The sequence below is a fragment of the Trachemys scripta genome, chromosome 2, assembly GCF_013100865.1.
Source record: "Trachemys scripta elegans isolate TJP31775 chromosome 2, CAS_Tse_1.0, whole genome shotgun sequence".
Lineage (NCBI taxonomy): Eukaryota > Metazoa > Chordata > Testudines > Emydidae > Trachemys > Trachemys scripta.
The window spans coordinates 50538335-50565455 of NC_048299.1; the positions used below are offsets into that span (position 1 = coordinate 50538335).

General features: G+C 40.1%; 1 protein-coding gene across 3 annotated transcripts in view; it reads right to left on the minus strand.

The window, feature by feature from the left end:
- The window catches only part of THSD7A (thrombospondin type 1 domain containing 7A), a 351691-nt gene that overhangs the window by 113581 nt on the left and 210989 nt on the right, over positions 1-27121 (minus strand). For all 3 annotated transcript variants that reach the window (XM_034760534.1, XM_034760535.1, XM_034760533.1), the window contains one exon: positions 7457-7648. In XM_034760534.1, the coding sequence (XP_034616425.1) occupies positions 7457-7648 (192 nt within the window). The remainder of the gene's footprint in view (positions 1-7456; positions 7649-27121) is intronic.

Genomic DNA, 27121 nt, shown 5'->3' on the forward strand with positions numbered 1-27121 from the left:
GAAATAAGGAGAACCCGAGGAATTACAGACCAGTCAGCTGAACTTCTGTACCAGGAAAGATAATGGAGAAAATTATCAAGCAATCAATTTGCAAACACCTAGACAATAATAAGGTGATAGGCAACAGTCAACATGGATTAATCAAGAACAAATCATGTCATACAAACCTATTAGCTTTCTTTCACAAGGTGACAAGCCTTGTGGATAGTGGGGAAGTGGTAGATGTGGTATAGCTTGACTTTTGATACTGTCTTGCGTGATCTTCTCATAAACAAGCTAGGGAAATATTGCCTTGAGGGAGTTACTATAAGATGGGTGTCTAACTGGTAGGAAAACCATTTCCAGAGACTAGTTGTGAGTGATTCAGTCAAGCTGGAAGGGCATATCAAGTGGGGTCCCACAGGGATTGGTTCTGTTCAATGTGTTTATAAATGACTTAGATAATAACAGAGAGTACACTTATAAAGTTTGTGGATAATCTCAAGATGGGAGGGATTGCAAGTGCTTTGAAGGACAGGATTAAAATTCAAAATGATCTGGACAAACCAGAGAAATGGTCTGAAGTAAATAAGATGAAATTCAATAAGAACAAATGCAATCAATTTGGAAGGAACAATCAATGCACACATACAAAATAGGAAATTACTGCCAAGGAAGGAGTACTGTAGAAAGGGATCTGGGGGTTATGGTGGATCACAAGCTAAACATGAGTCAACAGTGTAACACTGTTGCAAAAAAACCCCAAACATCATTCTGGGATGTATCTGCAGGAGTATTGTAAGCAAGACACAAGAAGAAATTTTCTTCCATTCTACTCCATGCTGATAAAGCCTCAGATGGAATATTGTGTCCAGTTCTGGGCGCTGTATTTCAGGAAAGATGTGGACAAATTGAAGAAAGTCCAGAGAAGAGCACCAAAAATGATTAAAGGTCTAGAAAACATGGCCTGTGAGGAAAGATTGAAAAAATTCAGTTTGTTTAGTCTGGAGAAGAGAAGAGTGAGGGGGGACATGATAATAGTTTTCAAAGGCATAAACAGTTGATAGAAGCAAGAGGGTGAAAAATTGTTCTCAACCTCTGAGGGCAGGACAGGAAGCAATGGGCTTAAATTATGGCATGGGAGATTTAGGTTGGACGTCAGGAAAAACTTCCTGTCAGGGTTGTTAAGCACTGGAACAAATTGCCTAGGGAGGTTGTGGAATCTCTGTCACTGGAGATTTTTAAGAACAGTTAGACAAACTTCTGTCAGGGATGGTCTAGTTATTATTTAGTCCTGCCTTGAGTGCAGGGGACCGGACTAGATGACTATTGAGGTCCCTTCCAGCCCTGATATGCATAAACAGAAGATTCATATTTACTTTAGATGAGATAAAAAATTGAAAGATATAAGCCATCCTACATCATTAAAACAAAATAAAATAATAAAACAGTAACAACAATAGTAGTTCAGGGCATAAGCCAATTATCTGTCTGGGGTTGGAAAGAAATGTCTTGTACAATCTGGTTATTCTATAACTATCCACTAAGGGGATTCTTGCACCTTCCTCTGAAGTACGTGGTATTGGCCACTGTCAGACACAGAATACTGGACCAGAAGGATCTCTGATCTGATCCAACATATGCTTTAGCTAAATACAAACACAAGTTATTGGGCTCAATTCAGGAGTAAATGGCTGAAATTTAATGGCTTGCAATATAAAGAAGTTCTAACTAGATGGCCTAATCTTGTCCCTTCTGGCCTTAAACTCTGAATCTATTAACATGCAATTCCCACATTAAAAGCTTGCTTCCCAATGCCATGCTCCGACCACTAGATAAGGGTCTGGCCAATAGCATAGCATCTTATTCTCTCCTCCCTAGATCCTATTTCTTATTTCAGTTTTTCCCCCATGTTGTCATTTGTGTTTTTTTTTAATCTCTGTATTTTTTCAAAACCCAGCAGTACCATGTTTGTACCATGACAAATACAAAGGAAATCACCTGCATCATCTGCATTATGCTTCGAGGAATTGCCACAGTAGTTGTGAAGTATTCAGATACATGTTATATTTGTTTCTTCACCCCACAATGAGACCACAGCAGCAGGTTTAAATTTGAGGTCAAGACCTATGCAAAAACAAGCCTCAGTGCATGCTTCCTAATTACAGCTAATTTATGGGAAGGATTATGGCAAGGGAAAAAAAACCCAAAATTGCAGACCTACATGGCATACAGAGCGAGGTGTATGTTGTATATATTAAAATTGGGTATGTGTAACAGCTGTGATGTGTGTAAGGTCACAGAATCATGTCCTTCACTGTCATTTTAGATTTTCTGATAATGATTTTCCTGAGTTTCTTGTTGCACGGGGAAGATGAGCTTGGAAACACAACTGAGGTACTGCCAGGCTCACAGAAAGGAAACTTTGTAAATTCCCTTCATGCCAAATAAGGAGAATGATTCCAGAAAAGGCACAAACAGGTGACTGTGGGACATCTCATACTACACACAAAATCTGTCTCTCTCTGAGTAGATTTAAACAAATCCAGACCCAACTTCCATAGCCACCTTGGGTCCTCTGGCAGTATAACTGGTGTGGTTCAGCTACTTAAGGTGGATGTAGGCTTAGATAAGGTGGTGCACACAACAGTATGTGCACCCTGGCCAGATTCTCAGTTCTAGCAGAAGTCTGCACAGTGCAGGAATGGACATGATGAGAAGGAAGAGTTTTAATCTGTCTTTGTGCTTCCTCACACTCAGCATAGCCTGCAGAATAATGGACTGTTCCTGCAGACAAAAATAGATAAGAATAGGTGGAGAGCAGCAATACACTGGCTAATCCCCTACCTGAGACACACTCCCTACATCTGGAGCTATGAAAGGGGGCAGAAAAAAAAAAAGGCTCTTACATGCATATTTTAAGCCAATTCAGTGACCCCTATTACACCGGGGTACTTCCTGGAGGCTAATTCCACTGGATTTATGACCTTTTTATACCACATGAGCAGCATACGAAGAGGATGCAATACAATGAGGAATTGAACCCCATAAATAGAAGAGTCTAGATCCATGAGAGTTGCATGTACAGTAGAGCACAGACCAATGTTGCAAATCCAGTTAAATTTAGGTTTCCTGGATGTCAAAATAATATACCACTATTCATAATCAGAGTGACAGGATATGATTTTCACTTTCTTTCAAAAAGAGAGAGCAAGCAAGAGAGAGATCACAGATGATGAAGTAATAAGAAGCAAATTCAGGCCTGGATCCAAAAAGGTAGTTGCACAGGCTTAAGTACTTCCATTAATTTCAACAGGATTACTCGCATGCTTGAACTTCAACTATGCTTAAGTTCCTTGCTGAATCAGGGTAAAGCACTGATGCTATTTTGAAGGACTGCAATATTATTTGAATTTATTATAATTGGATTGCATGGTTATTGTCAGATTCTCAGGATCCTAGAATTGAACTACCAGGACCAGCTGCAGTGTGCTTTTAGTCAAGGGCCCACATCTATAAAATGTGCTCCTTCTGACAGCTCAATAGAACCCAAGTTTGGCCATTTTCAGAGATCAATGTAAAACTCACTTGTTCATTCAGGCCTGTCATCATTTAATCTAGCATCATCATAGTAAGGGGTTTGTGAATGATTTTACTGAGTCACCTGTAGGTTTTGAATTTAAGATGCCCATATCCTATGGCTATGGGCACCATATAACTTAGGGATGGCCATAAAGATTAGACCAGTGGTCTATCTAGTCTGGTATCCTACCTCTAATACTGCCAGTACCAGAAGCTTTAGAGAAAGATGCAAGAAGCTTTACCCACATGAATTCAACCAGTAAGTGTTTTTAGGAACAGGTATTAGTGTGGGACAGTATGAAAATTACATGTCCAGCATTGGGAAAATATCATAGGGCATCAATTTATATAAAGTGCAATTTTTCAGTTTAAGATATCTAAGAAAATGCACGTGATTTTTAATTGTTTTTGTAAGTTTTGAATATAGTACAGGTAATACACTTTAAAAGTAAAATATTAATGTTCAGGTCCTATTGTTTTTATTAACACCATGAAAGATATCAAAGAGCAATCATAAATTTGTGTCTCTAAATCATCTGATGCTTTTCCAGTGTGAAGAGCATTGTCTATAGAAATAATGATGCAATCAATTCTGGAAGCAAAGCGAAACCTTTGTGTGTATTTCTCAAGGTGAAAAGTCACTAATTATTTGTCAAACAAGAAGTGACTAAAGGGTATAATGGATTTACTGTCAGGAAAATGACAACCAATCTAATTTTAGTGAAGCCTAAAAGTTATAATCTGAAATGATATAGTTTAATCCAAGAAAAGGTGAAAACTATACTTCAGCTACGGTGGTAATGGTATTTCAGTTCTATAAGGTTATCTTTTATTCATAAATCATATTTACTCTCTGTGGCTTTCATTCCACAAACACATAGTTAACTTTAAGCATGAGTAATCCCACCCCTATTCAGCAAAGCATAGGCTTAGGTGCTTTGGGACCTGATCCAGACGCCGTTGTCTCCAATCAGTGCCGAATCAGACTAGATTTACTCCCAGGCTTAATGTTTTGTTGAATCAGGGCCTCAAATATGATCCTTGGAAGGGCTAAGCACCAGCAACTCCCACTGGGATCGGATATCCACTTTTTAGAAAGAAATTTAAATTAGTGGTGGAATTTTGGTGGATCATTTGCTTACTGTTTTTTGTTTTACTATTGCACACCCTGACTCCCAATGGTAATCAGCGTCTCCTAAAATCAGGTTTATATTTCTGTGGCATACAGTCAAGATTTGCAGCAGTAAAGGATGGTAATATTTCTGTTTCCTGTAATGCTGAATAAGCAATTAAAACCAAATGTCTTGAGCTACACATGAAAGCCAACAGCCCATGAACATTTCATTTTGGGGGTGGGGGGGGGGGGGTATTGGATAATTGTCTTTTCAAAAGCTGGTTATTATGATTTTTGAGATGTTGGAATAGGGCAAGAGAAAGGGATAACTTTCATTTTTAAACAGCATTTCTCTTTTGTCATGTAGATCTATCTATCTATGGCAGCTACTTATTATATGACTATTAAAAATCACCCCTTGTACTTCCAACAGAGCTGCTCTGAAGGGTAAATGTCAAAAGTGTCAGCTCCGCTACATCTTCCCCATTTTTCTTGAATCCCCTGGAGGTTACCGTGCCAGAACTCTACAGGACTTCTGTGGGGGAGTCAAGGGTGCAACACTCTTTGCCCCTCTTCCTTCAGGTGAAGATCGCGAGGATGCTGCAGTGCAGTAATGTGTAAGGGCCTTGGAACAGATTTTTAAAGGTATCTAAGCCCCCAAAGATGCAGATAAAATCCCATTAGGTACCTATCTACATGTTTAGATGTCTCAGTACCTTTACAAATCTGGCCCTCTGATGTTGTACTGTTTGGGTAAGTATAGCAAACTGTCTTTGATTTTATATTCTTTAAAATTCAAAAGTGGATAACGAATGAATGGTGGCAGTGATAATTACTCAATTTCCCTGTATAGACAATGCCTCTATTGATTTGATTGATGAGGCGCTTGTTTTTCTGTAAAATATAGATATTTGGCAGCGCCTATTTTCCAATAGTAAAATATTAACAAATACTGTAGGATTGCCACTTATTTGTTAACATGTAATACCTACAAATTTTCTCTTTTGTGAGTCTGATGTAATGTGACCCAACTTGAGTTACAATAGTACAATTCCTGATTGCTCTGGTGAGTTTTTTTAAATGAGAAAATTGAACATGACATTACTTCACAGAACAATATCATTTGGAGCACTGGGTTTGGCGATACTGTTGCTTAAGCAAAAACTCAAGTGCGCTGCTCAATAAAGCTTGCACATAAAATGCTGTATGTGCATGAAGCAGAGTTCTGGTGATTTAGTTCATGGTATCAGCACATACATCTAAAAGTAGTAGGATATAGATATAATCATTTTCCAGAGTTCACTTTTTTTTAGGTGTGCTTGTGTATGTATGGTGTATTGGGAATTCAGTCTCAGACATTGTATGTTTGGGGGGACATTGAATAAAGTTCTGTCTGGATAGTGTTTGATCAGTAAATATGCCCACAACCCAGAAAATGCTGCTGCCTGACCAGTTGAGATTAGTTATTTCCTTTGCATAGTCATTTCACACAGGCTAAATCGTAGCTCTAGTGATACCCATGATGGGTGGGAGGAAATCTAATGTGTCCTTAAAATTAAGTTTAATCTAATTTGGGACCACAAACACTATTGTACGTAAAAGATAGTTGTATGGTTATTGTACAGCATCACTCCTAGGTGGAGTTAAGATATTTTGGGTGCCTTAACTGAATATTTCCAAACCTGCGCATGTTTGGATTTCTCTTAAGTTTAACCTTAACTCCAAATTTCATGGATATGTAATGCTTGGTTTGACATAATTACAACATCCTCATAATGCTCTTACCCTTAAGACACTGAGATGCAGTCTCAAACTTAGCTCCACTTTAATTTAGTTTTTATCTGAGAGTTAGAATAAAGGTTTGTGCCTTTAGAATAAAGGTTTGGCCCAAATTTCCCCTGACCATCCAACTTTGTGTAGCATGTGGTTTGCCACTTAGATGCCTGTATGCCCGACAATGTAGCATTTGACACGTATATATGATCGTCCTTTTTCTAAAACACAATGCATATTTAAAACAATACATCTATCAAGAAGTGTGCAGAACCATCAGAGCAGACGCATGAACTGGTCACTGAAACCCCTATCCTCGTCTCCCTGACCTGCTCTCTTTATGTATATATTCACTTACCTTGTTTTTATTTAGTTCCGGATACTGCACACAAATTGAAGGCAATTGGATCACTTGCATGAACAGGATTATTTAGATAAGTAAAACTTTGCAGGATCGGTTCCATGAAAGGATGCTACAATTATTATTATTAATATGAATAACAACAACAAATTTGACTGTGGATATGGAAAAGCAATTTATCTGTTGTACCCACTAAAACTCTGATCCACTTACTCTTACACTTAAGTATTTGCAGGATAGGGGTTTAAGTTAGGAGTAATGTAGGGCTACAAAAGACCTGTAGATATCTTGCATTGGAGTCTGTTTATGGTAAATCATTTCCCTAGTTTAATGCAGAATAGCAAAAAAGTGCATTTAAAATAAGTAAAGAAAGACACGCTTGTACAAAAACAAAAAGACTAACCAATATTACTTAAAGCAAAGAAAAACACCAAATAACCATTTCATTAAAATAACAGAAAGAAAAAATACCTGTACTAAAAATTAACATTACAGACTTTTCTAATTAAATAATAATGGATTTTATTTTTAAAAAAAGGATGCACTGTACTAATCTGTTCTCTCTGATCACTGAATTATTTCAGCATTGTTAAGTTAATTAACAATTCAGAACCAAATACAAAGACTGCTGAAGTATGCAACCTTACCTTCACCTGCATATGCCAGAATAGAGCGGGCTCGCATCTGTTTTCCTTCTGTGGTTTTGCCTGAGCAGGTGTGAGAGCAGGAGGACCATCCAGACCACATGCTGAGTACACAATCCTTTGGGCATGGAACTTCACAGACAATGGGAATTGGATAGATAGCATCTCTACACAGCTGTCTGTCAACCTCTTCTCCTGGGAAAGAAAAGGCCAGTAGCAGTCTATCATTGTTAAATTAACTTAAAATGAGCAATCTAGCCCAGATGGGCACACAAATAAATTAGATTCTGTTGTTGTGTAAAAACAAAGTAAATAGATTACTCATCAGAATGACTGTCTTCTATGGCCTGATGTTAAAAGAACATGCCACAATTCTCAAATGTACTTATGTAGCAGAATTTGAACTCTGCTGAAATGGATATGGGTGTGGGTGGCTATTGTTACGTTTTCACTTGTCGTAGCTACTGTAAATAAATCATGACTATATGATACACATGAACAAAATATATTATATACCCAAATAATATAAGTATGTTAGAGCAGGCAAGGGAGCAGGCTCAATTTGCAGGGGTTTCAGGGAAAAAAAATCTTAATTTTCAGTTCATGTAGTTTTCTCAACCCCCAAGTTTTAATATCCACAACTCAGTCAAAAAACAAAAAACAAAAACAAAACTCAAAAGGCTTTGCATTTCAGTTGGGTGTCAGACTGTGTAAAGTGTTTAAGCAGGATGGGAACAAAGCTCCTCATTTGGTTCTAAAAGTTCTCTGTTAATTAGCAGGGCCAACATCTGTCTCTGGCTAGGCCACAGATGTTTTGGGGTTCTCTTGGGTCAAGTTGAGGTGCACATCTAATTATATACAAAGAGTCTCATTAATGGATTTTTTTTTTTAAAAGAAGTAGAGACTGGAGCACCAATACCAGGATTACATTTAATGTCAGGAAGGAAATTAAGTGCTGCAGTTAAAACTAGGAATCTAAAACTACACAATGGACAAAACACTAGTTAATTTACAATAAGGAACTCTGCAACAATTAACTGGGTCGAAGATCTATCTAGAATGATCTTATTCTAAATCTAGATTCTCTATCAGTACTTCCATGTAAGATTTGTAAACAAATCCTTCATCTTTCAGTGAACTTGAAAGGAAGGGGCTTCCCTGCAGAGCCCTGTACGCTGAATCAGCTATTGAGAAGAAGTCCAACTTTACCACTGAGGAAAACACAGAAGCTATTTGGGCAAAGGACAGTACAGAGAGGTGTTAATGGATTGAGGCTCCTGACTCCGCAGTGAAGAGTGAAGTCCAGGGAAAAGGTACATGAATACTGCCAAATGAGTCAACGGGTACCAAAAGGTTTCACTAACAGTGACTAAAGCACATTTCTTCTGAGGGTAAATCCTCATCCTGAATAGCAGAGGAAAACCAGGAATTAAGCAGTTTGGGGCCAAAATGAGTCTTCTAGAGACATGGTCTTGTCACCATAATGTGCATGCATCAAAGAATGAGAACCTAGTTATAGAAATCACTTTCAATAATTCTGGGGACTACACAGGATGGATTTCTGAGGTTCCATTCACCATTTATAACACTTCACTGAGATGGAAAAATCATAGCCTGTCAATGCCACTTTAACTTACTACATTTTGCTTCTTTCATTTCTCTTGTTTTTACTGTGCTGAACATTTTAAAATAGCTGTCTCAGAATCCCTGTAATATCATATGTCAGCATAGAAAAAACTCTATTGCATTATGATTCATCCATTGAGATCTCCCTGAAATATGTTCACGCTCAATGGAACTCAATGAGAGTCCATTACAGTCCATTGGATCAAACGTTTAATAGCTAATGTCAATGAAATAATTTCACATCAAGATTTCCTACGGATTTAGTCCTTGCTACAACAAAATATTTGGTAAAAAATAGTTACTATGCTCTTTATATCTCAGCAATGAAGACTCAAGTTAATATTAATAACAGATGACCTTATTGTCAAAGGTTAAGTCAGTAGGAGCTGTGGGTACTGATAATCACAAGTCTACAAAAATTTGCTTTCTCCCAAGCACAAAGTTAGCCTTTTATTACTAAAATAGAATAAAAAATAATCTGAACCATTAAGAAGCCATCTAAATAGAGACTACATGAATTTTGTGCAAATTGTACAGAATCTTAAAGCCTCTCTGTCACAGGCCAGGAATATACACATCAAGTTCCAAACTTTAAAAAAACATTTGTGTGAAAAAATAAATTCCTGAAAATCAGAGTTTTTACAATGGTACTGACATACTGTTACTTCCAGCATTGTTAATGTAATGCTATAATGACATAGGGTGAAAAATAGATTCCTGCTAAATGGGGCAATAAAGGGGGCTTGTTTTGATTTGGGTGCACTATTGTCTCCCAATTTCATCCCTGTCAAATCTTTTATTCACACTTGTTCTCGAGTCACAACAGACAAAACCTCAAACCTGTCCTTGACAGAGTTAGTGATGTGCGAAGTTCTGAGGTTCATTTTGTATAAGTATCCTAAAGGTTGGGTGCTTATCTAAATTATCTGAACCTTTGAAATTAACCCATCAGGCTCCATGACCGTCACTTGTCAATCCCAATGGAACCTCATCCTTGTAAAAGGCCTCACACAATGCTCTCTTACCCCACAACCTCCCTCAGTGGGCTCTAGCTCCTCTCCTCTACAGCTCCTTTAAATTATGAAGGGCTAACCTGGATGGTCACTGCTGTAATAGCACTGGAAATCTGGATTCCTGTTTGCCTCATCAAGATGAAATCTGATTGGGTTGAAGGGGAAGGAGTGGACAAGCATTCCCTGAAGAGACTCAGTGTCAGAGTAAGGATACATACTATTCTCGTATTGCTCCATCTCAAGGTAAGACTCAATGCTGGAAACTTCCATGTTTTCTATGTTCGAAAAAAGCGCCACTGTAACAATGAAGATTACAGTGGAAAAGCATAGGGCTATGTTAAAATTTCCTCATCTCTGCTCTTTTGGGGCAGTATTTAACTAGAAACTCAAACCAAGTTTGATTTCACTGTGAGGGATGAAGTTAATTACAGGCTCAGTTTGGTCCATATTTAAACCGGAAAAGTTCACCCTTACAAATCAGAGTTCTTTGTATGTTAACTGTCTATTATAACAGATCATGGCTCTGGGTTATCCCATTCTTTTATTGAACAAGTATTCAGGAAACCGGATACATTTAGCAAATTAAGATCCAGAAGTTGTCAAAAGTCCAATTTTTATTTCACTGCTGGCAAAAAAAATGGAGAACAGTTTTAGAAGATAATATTTTATTATGGATATTTCATGTATTTGGAGGTTTATTATATTTAGACTAAATTGTTTCTAACATTTCACTAATGTTTTTATGAGCATCCTGACTTTTGTTGCTACCTTCTTTAAAGTGCATAATGTAGTCAACTATCAGAAATCATTTGACCATATGTTAGGAACAATGACCAGAGTAAAGACCACACCCATTTGGAAGAAATCCCACCAGACCAAAGTTGTCATCAATAGTGTAAAGTTTTATTTTTATACTACTATATTTATATGGCATGGCAGTCAAGCATAGTACTTTGCAGAGCACTTACCATCTAAACAGACAAAATATTAAGAAATAACAGACTAAAAAGGGTAGGCAGATCGGGATATTTTGTCAGGGCTGGGACATAGGCGGTCTGGTCTAACAGTTCATGTAAGGTGGAGGACCAGGTCCCCACACAGCCAGAGTTCAGAATCAGAAAATCAGGAGCCAAGGTCAGGAACTGAGAGTAAGATATCAGGAATCAGTCCAGGTCAAGAAACCAAGAGATCAAGATCAGGATATGACCCAGAGATCAGGAACCATGAATCAGATACAAGGAATCAGGCCAAGTCGGGAAATCAGGAGATCAGGACCAGGAGACAATAGTAGGTAGCATTGCGTGAGCAGTCCAAAGCAGGATAGAGCTCAGTTGTATAGACGACTTCCTGTTCCTCCTTCTGGCTTAAGCAGGGGGAGCAGACTAATCAGGAGCTTGGGTGTTCTGCCAATGGGGGGTTGGGATGAAGCCTCCGATCTGAGCTGGGCTTCAAATAGTCCTGGTTCTAGCTGATGCCAGCAAGCTATCAGGTGGAGGGTTGGTGCATTATGTCTCCCCTGCAGATCTGGTTTAGGACTCATGGGTTAGGACACTTTTTTCTTCTCTAAATTCTACTTTTATTTTTGTGTAAATCATTTCCTATTTCTTGTTGTGTTTTTGTTTTACTATCTCTTTCCTAACTTACTTTCCTAAGTTTTCAACTTATTTTCTATTTTCCTTTAATGTTATTCCTTTATTTGCATGATACTTAAACTGTCATAAATTAGATGACATCCATTAAAATTCAGCTCTGAGTGATAGCTCCTATTTTTTAAAAAGCGCCTACCTAGTTGGGCAATATTTCTATGATACAATGTATAATGCAGATGCCAAGCTAGGTTCACTTTCTGGTGCAGGGAGGTGCAAACGGCACATGTGAGAGCTGCTCTGCACAGGGGTGGTGGTGGGAGGGATTCACTCCTTACCACAGGAAAGGACAGGCTATGTTCTTCAAGGCTTCCACAAGTGTCAAGAGCAGATTTAGTCTTTGCTTGGGCTCTACCCAAGGTACCCCATCAGTGGTCTTCCTACCCTCAACCTCACCCTCTTCCCCAGGCAATGTCATGCCAGCTCCCAGTGGAAGAGTGACTGATGACATCACTACAAGATTCCTCTGGGCATACTTTCTGCTACTGACACATTCCATTTGTGTATGTGCCAGCACCACAACTGAAGTTGGCCCAACTGGCAAGAAGCACTTTATTTTTTTTTAGATCAACAAGTCAGACTTATACAGACCAGCTGCACCCTGCGAATGGCAAACTCTTGCTACAGCAGAATAGGCTGCATGCTCATAAGTATCAGAGTAAATTTCCATGTGATGTTATTCAGCATAACAATCCCTTTTACTGCACTCTCAAAGCAGGCTCTAAATGAGGACACTGAAGACAATACAATAAAACCAGCCCTATTAAGACAGTGCATGCCTAGGTGCATTGTAAAAATTGCTTACCTGAAGCAAATGGGGTGGCAAGTAAAGGAACATTTGGCCCTTTATTTTTAAAGCCCAAATGTAAAGTAAAACCTTTATTGGACTCAATAAGCAACACAAGACAACTGAACTTTCCTCTAAAATTGAAGTATAATAGGAACAGAAGCATTCCACAGGGAAAATGAAAACCTTAGTCTTGGCCCCATGTCTAGCAATCAACCAGAGTCCCTGAATGGCTATAACCTAACAACTTGATGTGTACAGTCAAAAAGTCACTGCAATAAACTGCATGAAATTTCTGGAGAGCTATAAATGTCAACAGAACAATTTTTATTTATCATAAGGTAAGAAATACTGTAGACCGTGGAAGCCTCAGGTCTGCAAGATTCTGTGTGGCCGTGTTCTGAAGTTCATCAAACAAAAACATATACAATCCAGCCTAGAAATTAACATTGTACAGATTTTTGCCTTGGCACTAGTTAGAATCCAAATAGGTTGAAGTCAGTCCCTAATGTTTGTACTAGTGCTTCTGAGGCTGTAAAAGAAGAAATGTCTAAGTGCCAACTTATGGTGGTATCTTGAGATTTCTACACTTCTTGGAAGTGTCATATGATGGCCTCTTCTCAGGTACAACAGATGCGATTGTTAAGTAGATCACAGGAAACACAGGCTAGATACAAAAATTGCTATTTCTTACTTAATAAAAAAATAGAGACTAAACAAATGTAATTAAATATTAAAATAGGAAGGTGGGATCACAATGCTATGGCTGGAAATCAGATGTATCAAATGCACAAATATCGCATTCAAGCATTTTTAGACTATATTTAAAATCATAAGAACTCAGGAAATGCAAAATTAAGGATTCAGAAACAATGCTAATTCAAAAGCACTACATATGCTGGATGAGTTATGGCATACATTTTGGACATACAATGCAACATATTTTACTACACATATAGGTCCCAATCCTTGGGAATGCCAAACCTGCATTCAGTGCAGGATCTGGTGGGAGAGAGGAACAGAGATGTCAAAGGCAACTTTATACCATCTTTGCCCTCCCACAATTCCCAGGGCAACCTAAGGACTACTATAAAAGTACAGTCACCTTCAGTACCTCCCTTCCCCCCGAGGCCACTGCAATTGCTGGAGTGGAGCAGATGCCAACCAAACTCTCTCCAAAAATGCTTTAGGAGCAGCAATATCTGGAGTTTTCTCTGTTGCACCTGGGGATTCAGCTATGCCAGGAGATCTTCAGTTGGCCACTTAGGACAACTTTAAAGCTGCTTTGTGCTGCTGGAGTGAGAATATAGCCTCTATAGAATATGTGTACAGTACATGAGCTATACAAAGTATATCTACACAAAGCCACTGAATTAGCATTCCTGTTGGAATCTTAGTTTTTGCATTTTCTAATTTTTTGTTATGCCAACTACAAATGTAGTTAAGTATTAATATAGATTTTGCATAAAATGTCTTATGGGCATTTTAAAGAAAAGATGAGACGAGAAGAAAAAGGAAAGAAAAGAGAAGCTTTAGAAGTATTCAGCTCATAGAATTTATAAGCTCCTCTGGCTTTGCATGTGGAGCTGTTAGCTCTCTATTCTTCAGTTATCTGGCTTGCAGAGCTAACAAGCTTTATCGGTGGAGTTATTAATTCATACAACTAGACACTTAGGGATAGTGTCTGCACAGCGATAAAAAAACCTGGGGCTGGCACGGATCAGCTGACTTGGGCTTGAGGTCCTTGGGCTCCGGGACTGAAAAATCACTGTGTAGATGTTCAGGCTCCAGCCCAAAACCGAATGTCTACACTGTGATTTTTAGCCTTGCCAGCCCAAGTCCGCTGACTCAGGCCAGCTATGGCCCTGGGTCTTTTATCCCTGTGTAGGAGTACCCTTAGGGTACATGTTCACTGAAATGTAAGCTCAGGGTTCAAACTCAGGCTCAAGCCTAACCTCCCTTCTATCTACACATAATTCGTGCTAACCCAGGGCTTGGCCAGGGCACCAGGATCCCATAGTTATGGAAGGTCCAAGCCTGAGTCAAGCTGGGACCCCGGGTTCAAGCCCTCTTGGGTATGCCTATACTGCAATTAAAAACCTGCGGCTGGCCCATGCCCACTGACTCAGGCTTATGGGGTTCAGGCTTGCTTGGCTATTTAATCAGGGTGTAAATGTTTTGGCTCAGATTGCAGCCTGAGCTCTGAGATCCTCCCCACCTCTCAGGATTCTAGAGCCCAGGCCAAGTCCGAATGTCTATACCACAATTAAACAGCCCATTAGCCCGAGCCCCATGAGCCTGAGAGAACTGGCACAAGCCAGCCATGGGTGTCTAACTGCAATGTAGACATAACTATTGCTTCTCAGTGTAGATGCAGCCTTTAAAGACTTGTGCTCTGGGAATCTGCCAAAAGTATCCCACAATCCCATGGGTTGACTTTCTTTGTCCTCTGGAAGTCAAGTTTGGTGAATGGTCAAATTTTCCTATTGCACCACAAAGGGCTAGAGTGGCCACACTTTGGAAGTATGTCTAGGCTATGGCTGGTTGGACTCAGTCCTGCATAACACAGTGTAGACATGGGAGACTCAGGTTGGGACTCAGAGTTCAACAATTCCTAACCTATTGCTACAAATGAGTGTAGATACTCAAGCCCTAGGTTAACAAACCCAGGGTCTCCTAACTCAAGTTCTACTAACCCCGGGCTTACACTGCAGTGTAGACATACCCTGAGGGCTTGTTTATACTCGGAAGTTACAGCATGTTAGAACATGACCCTGAGGAACTATAGTAATTAACATGATATAAAATGTTCAGTGTATACAGGGCCATCATTTTTAACTTGTGTAAGCCAGCTGTGGTATACCATAGGATGAATCACAATCAGCTGACACAAGTTAAAACAAGTCCCTACTACAAAGTTTACATTTTGCTAGTTACTATGAGTCCTCCGGGCCCTCCTTCTAACACAATGTAATTTCCTTATATAGACAGATGACACTTAAGAAAAGATCGTGCCTGGCCCTTCTTGTTTGTATGTGTATGGTGGGTAGGGACAGAAGGAGCCATCTCTCTTTATTGAACTCTGATGCAACAGAAGGGCATAACTCCAGTTCTTGGTTTCTTCCTAACATCCTCACAACGAGCCAACCACTGACCCCAAATTGGCTAGGGGTGTGATGTGGGACACAGCCGCAGACTATGCTCTGTGCCCATCCAGTACAGTCTGGCCCTTAACTTAGCTGTGGAGATAAACCTCTCTACATATGCAATCTTGTGGAAGTTTATGTAATGTTTGTTCAGTTGATTTTAATGTGCTGCTAACTTTATTTTTAATACTCCTTCCCCCACCCCTCATCAAATTTAGCAAACCATATAACTCCTCACTGAGGATTATTTAAATGCCATATTTCAAAGTTTTTGAGGTATTCCTATAGGGAAAAGAATGTGATTACATTTTTAAGTGGGAACAATGCATTTTTTATCCTCTTGTAACTCAGAAATGTCCCAAAATTTTTGTTTCCTGCTTCACCTCTGCAGAGAGAGAGAAAATAAGGAAATTTCAATCCAAATTTCAATCCAAATTGTGAGTTTTGTTTCAGAAAGTTATGAGCATGTCAAAGTGGGATTAGAATGGTGTAAGTAACCATTGTGCTAATGAATAGTTATCACACTATTCTGGAAAAAACAAAACAAAACAAAAACCATAACCAACCAAACCAAAAGCACACAATGTAAGAAAGTTCATGCAAGGCAGGTAAAAATAAAATAAAATAAATAAAATATGGGAAATCACTACAAATTTGGAACAAACCTGAGTTAGCACACTAGACTTTCACTTTTAAATACCTTGTCTTAAATATAGCTGCTTTTCAGTTTAATTTTGAATGGGTAATTATATAGATTACAAAAACCACCAATACACAATATGAGATGATTGACAGCTACCATTTCCTAGCTTTCATATCAGTGTTTAGATTCCTCCAAAATTCTCTAGAAGAGGAAAAACCCAGTATGTCTAGTATTGGAAATCATAACATTCTGGCTTTGTATTTACAACTGAAAGTGTGTCTAGACTTGAATTGTTACAGCGGCACAGCTGCAGCATGGTAGCTGTGCCGCTGTAGTGCTTCCGTGTAGACAGGACGGTTCTCCATCTCCTTGAGAGATGTGTGTGAGGTCGACAGAAGAATTCTTCTGTTGACGTAGCACTACCTACACTGGGGGTTAGGTAGGCTTACCTATGTTGCTCAATGGTGTGGATTTTTCAAATACCCCAGCGACATAGCAGGGTCAACCTAACATTTAAGTGTAGACAAGGGCCTCACACTAACCTTTCCCTCCAAAACAGACTGTTGCAGCCAATAATGTTGAACAGGGAAGAGAGAGAGGTACATTACAATTGTGACAGAAATGCATTGTAAAGAACAGAAATCCATAATATTTTGCACGTTAAAAATGATTTCTGCCCCTTTATGAACCTGACAGCAGCTAGAGTTAGAAACACTTGGCTATCTCTCTCCCCCCCCCCCCCCCCGACTTTACTCTGACTTTCTCTGGTGCACTGAATGAGAATCTAGAATGAAACACACCTCACGCTGAAACTGAAGGTTCCTTAGTAAATTCACCTTTTTTTCTTATATAGTATTGACTGAGGAAGGCACTCTCTCTCTCTCTCTCTCCCTCACAGTATATGTCTCTAATTAAAATCCATGCCCTACCTGCAGAAGCTAACCCAGTTTTCATTCTGTAAGGGATAGTAGAGAAGTTAATCGCTGGAAACCTAATCAAATAAACCATTGTAGACAAAACAAAAGACATTTACCTGCAATTTGTCATTATTTATAATCCTCTTGAACATACAGCCTTTTAAGAAGGAGTTTTGGAGGTAAAACAGCACATGAAGCAAAGTCTGAACTTCTGCTCTTACCAATTCGATATTTTCCTTGTAGTAAATATTTTTGGTTGTCACACAAAGAACTATACAACCTTCTGTTTACCTCAGCACCATTTATAAGTGCTGGACAACATCTGTTCCTATTTTTATGTCTAAAGAACAGAGACTCTAAGGCAGCTTTAAAGTTAATTAAATAAAATTTGAGAGTCCTATTAACAGTAGCAAAACTATTCTTTTTCTCTGTGAAACTCTTTTCTATTCCAGTTCTTGAATGACCACTTGTATGACATGGAAGAATCTCTCTCTCTATGATATGCACTGACAATTTTCAACAATTTTGTGGATCATTGACTAAAGTATATATGTTCTATACATTGTACCCTGATTGCCTCCTTGGTTTTCAGTGATCCCTGGATGAGAAGTTAGTGGATATTATTTCTTTGTATTTTTCCCATAAGTTGAAAATTAGTGTCCTTTAAAATTTCTGCACAGTAATACATCATAAACATCATTTTGATACTATTCTGTACAAATATATGCAAAAAAAGAAAGGGAAAGTCACAGCTAAACTGGGACAACACATTTCAAGTGGAAGATGAGTAAAATCTATCAACAAACTGGTATAGTTATAAAGGGTGTCCATTCCCAAATGTCAGCATGATTTGGAGCATGGCAGGAGTTTTACTCATAGGAGTTTTACTAGCTAATAAGAAACTGATTTATTTTCATTTTCTTTACCATAGGAATCATAAGAATCAAATATGTTCATATCATTTAATGGTTTTCCTGAATTGATTTCTTAACACAATTCTTGTAAAATTGAGGATCTTTAAGGTGTAGCATTACATAGCAATTTACAAAACAGCTACAGTGCATTTGCAATCACTATCAGCTACAGTAGTTCTTGCATTCCAATTTATTGCTTAGGTGATGCTGTTAGCTCTGTGTATTAAATCAGTTACTAATTCCCTAACCACAGGCCTCTCCCTCAATTACTTCTGTTAAGTAGTATTTGCATTTAATTATGTCTTAATTAGATGATAGCTCATATTCGTGAAGTCATTTTCTTTTAAGAAGCCTAAGTAGAAATGGGACTGATTTCAATGAAGATAAATATTCAAATCTTTCTCACATCTGTTGGTGATGCTGAGGTCTAAGAATGTTTCTCTAATAGATTAAATGAAAAGAAAAGATCATTGTATTGAGATCAGCTGGTTTAATGGTTTATTTGCAACTTTACTCTGATTCTTGTTTCAAAACAGAACTTAACATTACTGTTAGAGTAGTCCTTTACTTTTTAAAAATGCATATGTTTTGATAAAAGACAATAGCAATGCAAAATAAGAAATACGGTACTTTGGGACACTACTTGCAAAATACCAATTTAATAAAGTGAATAGAGATGAATGTTTTTAAATAGGAGAGTTGTGCACACAAACACGCATGGAACTGTATCCAGTGCATCTTGTGCACACAGTTACCATGACTGCCCACACAAACCAGGAACTGCATATAGAAGTGACCACAGAGTCATTTGACTTGCCCTTTACATGTGCAAATAACAGACCACAGGCACAACTGTGCATATGCAATTGAACCTCCTACTGTTTTTAAAATATAACTGTAGAAAATCAAATATGGTTGTTTTCTCCTTTTTAAAATAAATATTCATAATTACAGTATAATATCTATCTGGGGCAATCTGGAAAGAGTCAGACAAAGACCGCTTTCCTTTTCTATAATACTGGATTCAAGGACCAGGCAGAAATAACTGAAAAGCAAAGGTAGGCGGAGCTCAAAACTTACCACACCCGGCTACTTCCGAAGGAAGAAGCAGGGCTGACTATGGAAGAGGCTTCACTAAACACAGGAGCAAGTGGTTGTGTGTTGTTGTTGAGAAGGCTTTCTTGTTAGTTAAGGAGCTGTGCAAGAGGTGTGATCTTGCAAAACCCAACAATCTATGTGGAAATCTATCCCTAACTCAGAGATATCTATCAGAACCATTGTTCTTTTCTCCAGACTCTCCACAGTAACCCTACTGTCCTCACCTCAGTCCCAGCTAGGGTGACCAGATAGCAAGTGTGAAAAATTGGGACAAGGGGTGGGCATATTAAGCACCTATATAAGAGACAGCCCTGAATATCGAGACTGTCCCTATAAAATTGGGACATCTGTTCACCATAGTCCCAGCTGACAGCACAGCTTCTTTTTGCTAACTTCCTCACATCTCTGCACATCAGCAGCTACAGAGGGGAGCCAGAAGGAGTTATTTCATCCCAGATAGCTGATCAGAAATTTACAGCATCTGAAGGACAGTATGCCAGAGAGATAGACTACTCCATAGCTCCACCTTCTGCTTCCCTGTCCTTGAATCGCCACAAAGTTCTGATCCTCGGATACTCAGGAAGAGAGGCTACTGAGAGGTATAATGGAGAACCAGAAGAGTATTCTATAAAAATGGTGTTCTCCATAATAACTACTCTCTCCCTACTGCACTAGCTCTGGATTCCCTCTATGCATTATAGTCGCAGGAACAAACAGGTTCAAAGGAAAACATTTTCTCAGAAAGATGAAATCATGAAAACAATATGGGGACAATCTTAAAATGCATCAGGAACACATTTAAAAACTCATATTTCCTCATAAAATTGTTGAAAATTAGAGGACTAAATTTCAATGTATACTTAGGCTGTAACTGGTTAAAACTAATGAACCCATACTTTGGGGTACAATATTAATGCTTCCTGTAATCCCATTGTAATGTTTGGTAATGGGAGAACACATGTATCTCCATTTATATTACAGTCATCTATCAGGATTACAGTGAGGTAGATACAGCCTCTAATTTGACACAGAGGGATAAAAACAGGGAGAGGAATAGTATCCCCCCATCCAAATAATTATTTTTAGATGTAAAATGCAGTGCCATCTGTCACATATGTAAGGAGGGCAGATTAAGCAACAACAAGAAAAATATTTCCCATAACTATGTTAACTCAGAAATGTATTTTAAAATGCAATATCCTCAGGTATTCAGCTGGGGGTAGGGGGTGGACTAAATTTTCCCCCTTGAAAATGCAAACACCTAATTCATCCTTCAATTCTCCCCTCTGGGAGAAGAGCAAAATGTTCTCTTCCTTTTCTTTTGTTACCAGTGAGAACACCAGGACATTTTCTGGTTTCCATTTTTAAACATTTATTTTTACTAATTAATCCAATCTCTTATTTTTCACTTTCACTTTCTAACTGTACCCTACTTCTGCCCAGAATGTAGTACATGAGCTGAAAACTCAACACAGCTTTTGGAGATCATGTAGATGCCTCTTAGAAAAAAGAATGTTTCAGCTCTACTGATGTGCCATGATAACTGGCCTCTCTACTTTATAAACGTGCACACGCTGAGTGACCATATTGCACATGCTGAGGGCACATTTTAACATTGCTATCACATGACCTGATGTCACTTACAGTGTAGCACAGCCAATTTAATAATTGGCATGGCTGGCTGACATGCCACCTTAATCGACTGAGAAAACACAGTGTAGATATTACAAAAGGAAAACAACAACAACAACATCATCATCATCAAAAGGAAAAATTACTCTTTTTATTCTGGATGTTATATTTAATGATCTTTTTCACTCGTTCTGTTATCACCTAATATTCACTGACATAAAATATATTTGATACAATTTTTTGTCAATAGAAAATATTTAGAATTTGAATTTATTATTACAGTGGATATTGTTAAAATGTAAACAAATACTAAAATGTTGTAATGACTTTACCACAGTACTTCTTATAATCAAAATTTAGACCACAGTACATTTAATATGGTATCATAAATGTTTTCCCAGAAGGTACCCACTGCACTGTAACAGCACAGCATTTCTTACCGAATAGCAGTAGGTTTCTGCTGCACAGTTTGACAGGTAGTTGGAACATTTTCAGGGTTCAGTTGTTAATGTAGTCATACTGAGAATGATAAGGAGCAGTGAACACAAATGTATTGATCAGAACCAAGCACAGTTGCCTTCTACAATTAAATAAACCAATCACGTCATCTTGGTTAAAAAAGAAAAAGAAAGTTTGATGACAGTTCCATTGAGAATAAAATCAATTTTAGGCATGGGACTAAGTCAGATCAATATATCAGGCCAATAGGCCACTTTTAAACAGAATGAGGTGAGGAAAGATAAAGTGCTGATGGTGCTATAAGGAAACAAAAGAAACAGTGCTGCTTTAAAGGGTTATATCACTTGAAAATTTCTAATGTATTTATAAAAATGTTTGACAAAAAAACTAAAGTTATTTTATAAGGTACCTCAAATTCTGATGCAAGAGATTTAGACAATATCCCAGTGACAACAGGTTTTGCCAAACCAAAATACTCTACAGAATTTCTATGAGAAATATATATTAAAAAATATTTTAGAGATAAAGACTTACTCCAATTAGTTTCTATAAAATGTTATAGAAATTCCATAAAGTTTAACAGAGATTGCATAAAACTTGCTTTCACCAAAATTAGGAAAATTCTTACACAATTTTGAAAAATAGCAACTATGCCATAGATATTTTATAGACCATTTATTTGAAAATGCAATCAGTTTTTTTTTAATTTGATGAAGGACTATAACCATATTATTTTTTCATTATTGGGTATTCACCTAGCTTTTAAATCCATCAGGTACAGGCAACCAGAGCAGCTGCTGGCACAAAAAGCTTTCACATGCCTCTTTACTGTAACTATTGACTGGGTACAAGGTTTCAAGTATTTTTTTTCCTACAATAAACCCCAAATCCCTCACATCAGTGGGATAACAGAACCAAGGAAAGGCCATAGAGCGTCATGGAATTTAAACCAGTCTTAACTAATTCCTAGGGATGTGCATGAAGTCTGATGTTTGGATTTGAACTAGATTTGGATTCAAACTAGATTTGGACTAAGGATCCTGATAGTCAGGATTATTCAAATTTGAGGAAAAATGTATAAAGGAAATAATAGGGAAGATCAGAACAAAGGTAGCCATTGGAGAACAGTTCCCAAAATGCTGGTAGTATTCCACTAATTTCTACAGACTACGTTTTCAATCGAGTGCCTAAAGTTAGGTTCTTAAATCCACATTTAAGCAGCTGTCTAAAAATGGCCTGATTTTGCAGAGATGCTGAGCTTCCATAATTCTCATGGACTTCAGTGGGAGCTTGAGATGCTCAGTACCTTTGAAAACTACTTTTATTTTGGTGCCTAAATATGAATTTAGGAGCCTAACATTAGGCACCCCAGTTTGAACATTTTGGCCTAAATTCCTATGCCAAGGACTGGATTCACAAAAGGCCTTAGGTTTCTAACTGCTACTTTTGGCACCGAAATCCAACATTGGGCATCACAGGCATTCAAAAATCCCTCACTCAACCTGTAGGCAACTTGAATAACTTGGCAACTATGTTTTCACTATAAAAGTTACCTAGGCACCCAAGTTTCTGCCTCTGAGCATGCACTGCTGCCTCAGGCAGCATCTTTCTCTCCACCAAGCACAGGGGGAAATTGAACCTGGGTCTTCCACATCATGGGTAAGTCCTCTAACCACTGGGCTAAAAGTTATAAGGGAGGCACCACAACCTCCTCCTCCTCCTGCTGCATTTATTGCGGGGGGGGGGGGAGGGCAGGATGGGAGGGAAGGGGGAAGCTGAAGCCCCTAACTTCAAGAGAGGTGGTTCCCAAGCAGTGGTAGGTGCCTCCGTGCAACCCAGACTTAGGTGCTTAACACCGTGACACAGTTGTCAGCATCTCCCATTGGCTAGCTTAGGCAACTTCCTGGTCAGCATGTTGGCTTTTGTGAATACCATTCTTCAGAGGCTCTCTCTACCCATGCATTGTATAGAGAGCCTAGGTGCCTAACTCAGGCTTTATGAATCCCAGTGATTTTTCTAGGCACCTATGACCTTTTGTGAATCTAACCCAGGGATCGGCAACCTTTGGCACGTGGCACGCCAGGGTAAGCACTCTGGCAGGTTGGGCCAGTTTGTTCAACTGCCGCGTCCACAGGTTCGACCGATCGCAGCTCCCACTGGCCACGGTTCACCGCTCTGGGCCAATGGGGGCGGCAGGAAGCGGTGGCCAGCACATCCCTCGGCCCATGCCACTTCCCACCGCCCCCATTGGCCTGGGATAGCAAACCGCGGCCTGTGGGAACCGCGATCGGCCGAACCTGAGGACACGGCAGGTAAACAAACCAGCCTGGGCTGCCAGGGTGCTTACCACCACCGCCACCCCATCCAACCTCCCCTCTCCTTCCTGACTGCCCCCCGGGACCCCTGCCCCCATTCAATCCCCCTGTTCCCCGCCCTCTGACCAGCTCGCCCCTTATTCACCCCTCTGCTCCCTGACCACTCCCCGACTACCCCCTCCCCGAACTCCCCTACCCTCTATCTAACACCCCCGCTCCCTGCCCCCATACCGCGCTCCATGAAGCACTGGTGGCTGGCGACACAACTGCAGCAGGACAGGCAAAGGCACCACCTGGCTGCAACCAGCCACACACCGCACAGCACAGAGCACCGGGTCAGGTCCCAGCTCTGCAGCTGCGCTGCCCCAGGAGATCGCAGCCCCGCCACCAGGGCCGGCTCTAGCTTTTTTGCTGCCCCAAGCACGGCAGGCAGGCTGCCTTCGGCGACATGCCTGTGGGAGGGCCGCCGGTCCTGTGGCTTCGACGTACCCGCCGCCGAATTGCTGCCAAATCCGCGGGACCGTTGGACCTCCTGCAGGCATGCCGCCAAAGGCGGCCTGACTACTGCCCTCGCAGGGACCGGCAGGCCACCCCCTGTGGCTTGACGCCCGAGGCACGCGCTTGGAACGTTGGTGCCTGGAGCCGCTGCTGCCTGCCACCCAGAGCATTGTGCTGGCGGTGCAGTGAGCTGAGGCTGCAGGGGAGGGGGAACAGTAGGGGCGGGGCTGTGGGTAGCCTCCCGGGCCAGGAGCTCAGGGGCCGGGCAGGAGGGTCCCGCGGACCGGATGTAGCCTGCGGGCTGTAGTTTGCCCACATCTGTTCTACTGTATGTTGTAAGTTCTTGTGGGGGATTTTGTCCTATCTGTACTTTGAGGCATTTAGCTCAGCTATGTTTCATAGAGGAAGCAGCAGCAGAAGAAATTGATAAACAGTGCATGTTATTCCAAACATCCCAGGTATTCAGTACAGTAAAAACACAAAAAAACTGACTAGATGTTTACACTTTTTTTTTTACTTTTACCTTTCCTTCCTTGGAAATAGTTTATAAATTCCTGCAAGTTTTCTACAGGCCTTCCTTCTTTAAACTAGTCATTACAATCAATATATCATTTAGAACTTGTCTCCTGTTTTTCTTTTGGGGTTTTTCTATCCAAACAGCACTTCATGACTCAGTCTTGTGATTACAATGCCACCATTATGAAATGACACGTATTATTTTAGGGCTTTTCAAGTTACCACTACAGTGGTCATCTTGTGAAATCAGATATTTCCTGGCAGATAAAGAGAGACATTACACTAATCAGAACTCAACACAAATTATAATCTGAAAGGAAGGTCAGACAATCAGCAGTTTAAGGCTGGAAAAATAAGAACAACATTTCAATTATGTCAGGCCAGAAGAAATAACAGGCTGCTTTGATATTCTCCATCTATCAGGGTATTATTTTCACAGCTTCATAGCTCAATAACACTTACGACAATTTAACTTCATACATTCTGCCATAACAACATAAATACAGCATATGCCAAATGGACTAGAGCAGCATTTCTCAAACTGGGGTCCCCGAAGGTACTCCAAGGGGTCCGCGGACCCAGCTGATCAACTTAACTCCTCCCCTCTCCCTCTATCTCCCGGAGGCTACTGAAGCCATACCAGGAGATTTTAGGCACTAAAACTCCAGCAGTGCAGCAGGGTTAATGCAGGTTCCCTGCCTGCCCTGGCCCCGTGCCGCTCCCAGAAGTGGCCAGCACATCCCTGTGGCCCTGGCGGTGGGGCAGTGAGTCTCTATGCACTGCCCCCACCCTGAGCACTGACACCGCAGCTTCCATTGGCCTGGAACTGCGGCCAATGGGAACTGCAGAGGCAGTGCCTGCGTGGAGGGGCAGCATGCGGAGACCCCCTGACTCCTCGCCTAGGAGCCGCTGACAGACAGATGTGCCGGTTACTTTCAGAAGCTGCCCGAGGTAAGCGCCGCCCGGCCAGAGCCCACATCCCTCATCCCTCCTGCACCCAAACTCCCTCCCAGAGCCCACACCCCTCATCCCCTCCCTCACCCCAACCCCCTGCTCCAGTCCAGAGCCCACACCCTTCACCCCTCCCAGAGCCCACACCCTTCACCCCCTCCTGCACCCCAACCCCCCGCCTCAGTCTGGTGAAAGTGAGTGGGGGAGAGTGAGCAACGGAGGAAGGGGGGGTTGAGTCAGCGAGGGGGTGGGAGGAAGTGGGGCAGGGTGGGGCCTCGGGCTGAGGGGGGGGGCTTAGAGGTACCCCAAAATTTTAAATCAAAATGGGGGTCCTCGGGTTGCTAAAGTTTCAGAACCGCTGAAATAGAATGATATATAAATACATAGCACCAACATAAATCTCTGTGTCTGTACACATATTTTCCTCTGAATATACAGAAATTATTCTCATTGCCTCCAAAGAGAGAATATCACCCCTGAATGATTTAGCACAAGGTTTCAGAACTGATTAGTATTTAATTCACAAATATATACATTAAATATTATCTTTCTTGCATATATTTTGTATAAATTTGTACTTTAAGTGCCCATTCTAGTTATTTCACTAACATTTGGAGAAAATAAGATTTAAAAGAGATTTAAAATGCACATTCAAAAGCAAGAAATTTCAGCAATAAGGCTGTAAATCCAGCTTTATAATCCATTCTTAAATCATGCTATTATGCCCTTTTCACTTGTTTTCACAATGGCATGATTTAAAGTGACAATGGAAAGGTTGAAAAGCATCAAATCAACTACCTTTAAAAATGAAGGTTTTAAAGAATTCTCCACAATTGTTACTGGTTTTTATTTGTATTAGGATTGAGCCTAGAAGCCCCACTCAGGACCAGGTCCCCATTTTGGTGGGCATCACACAATCATAGAACTAAAGATTGTCCTTGCCTCAATCAGGAAATACTGATCAGCTCTTTCTAAAACAAGCACGACCTGCGAATGTGGGTTATCCCACCAAAAACAGATGCAGGATGTTGGGAGTGTCCATAATGGGAACTTCACAGCTAAACTCTTTGAGCTTTGGTATAAAAGACAAGACTATTGGTGCTTTACCCCCAAAAAGCATAGAAGTCCTAGGCCAGGGCAAACACATCCAGCTCTCTCCGCAAAGCCATGAGATTGAGAGCTCCCACCCTATATTTTTTGAAAAGCAGATACTTACTGCTTGAGACCAGGTAACCAACTCCCCACCCATGACTTGTGACCCTGCAGCCAAAGATGGGACAATACTCTAAACTTCATTATATACTTTCTCAACATTAATTCTGTATATAGGCAAAAAGCATATTCTCAATTAACTGCAACTCTGTCTCCAAAAGCATTTGATAAATTAGAAGCAAAGGTCCACTACACCATGATTCATAGTTGATTGCAGTGGTCCCCAAACTTTTTACTAAGGTAACCCACTGACCGCATGTTGTCTTTTTTTTTTTTGCAACCCATCCAGGGTCCA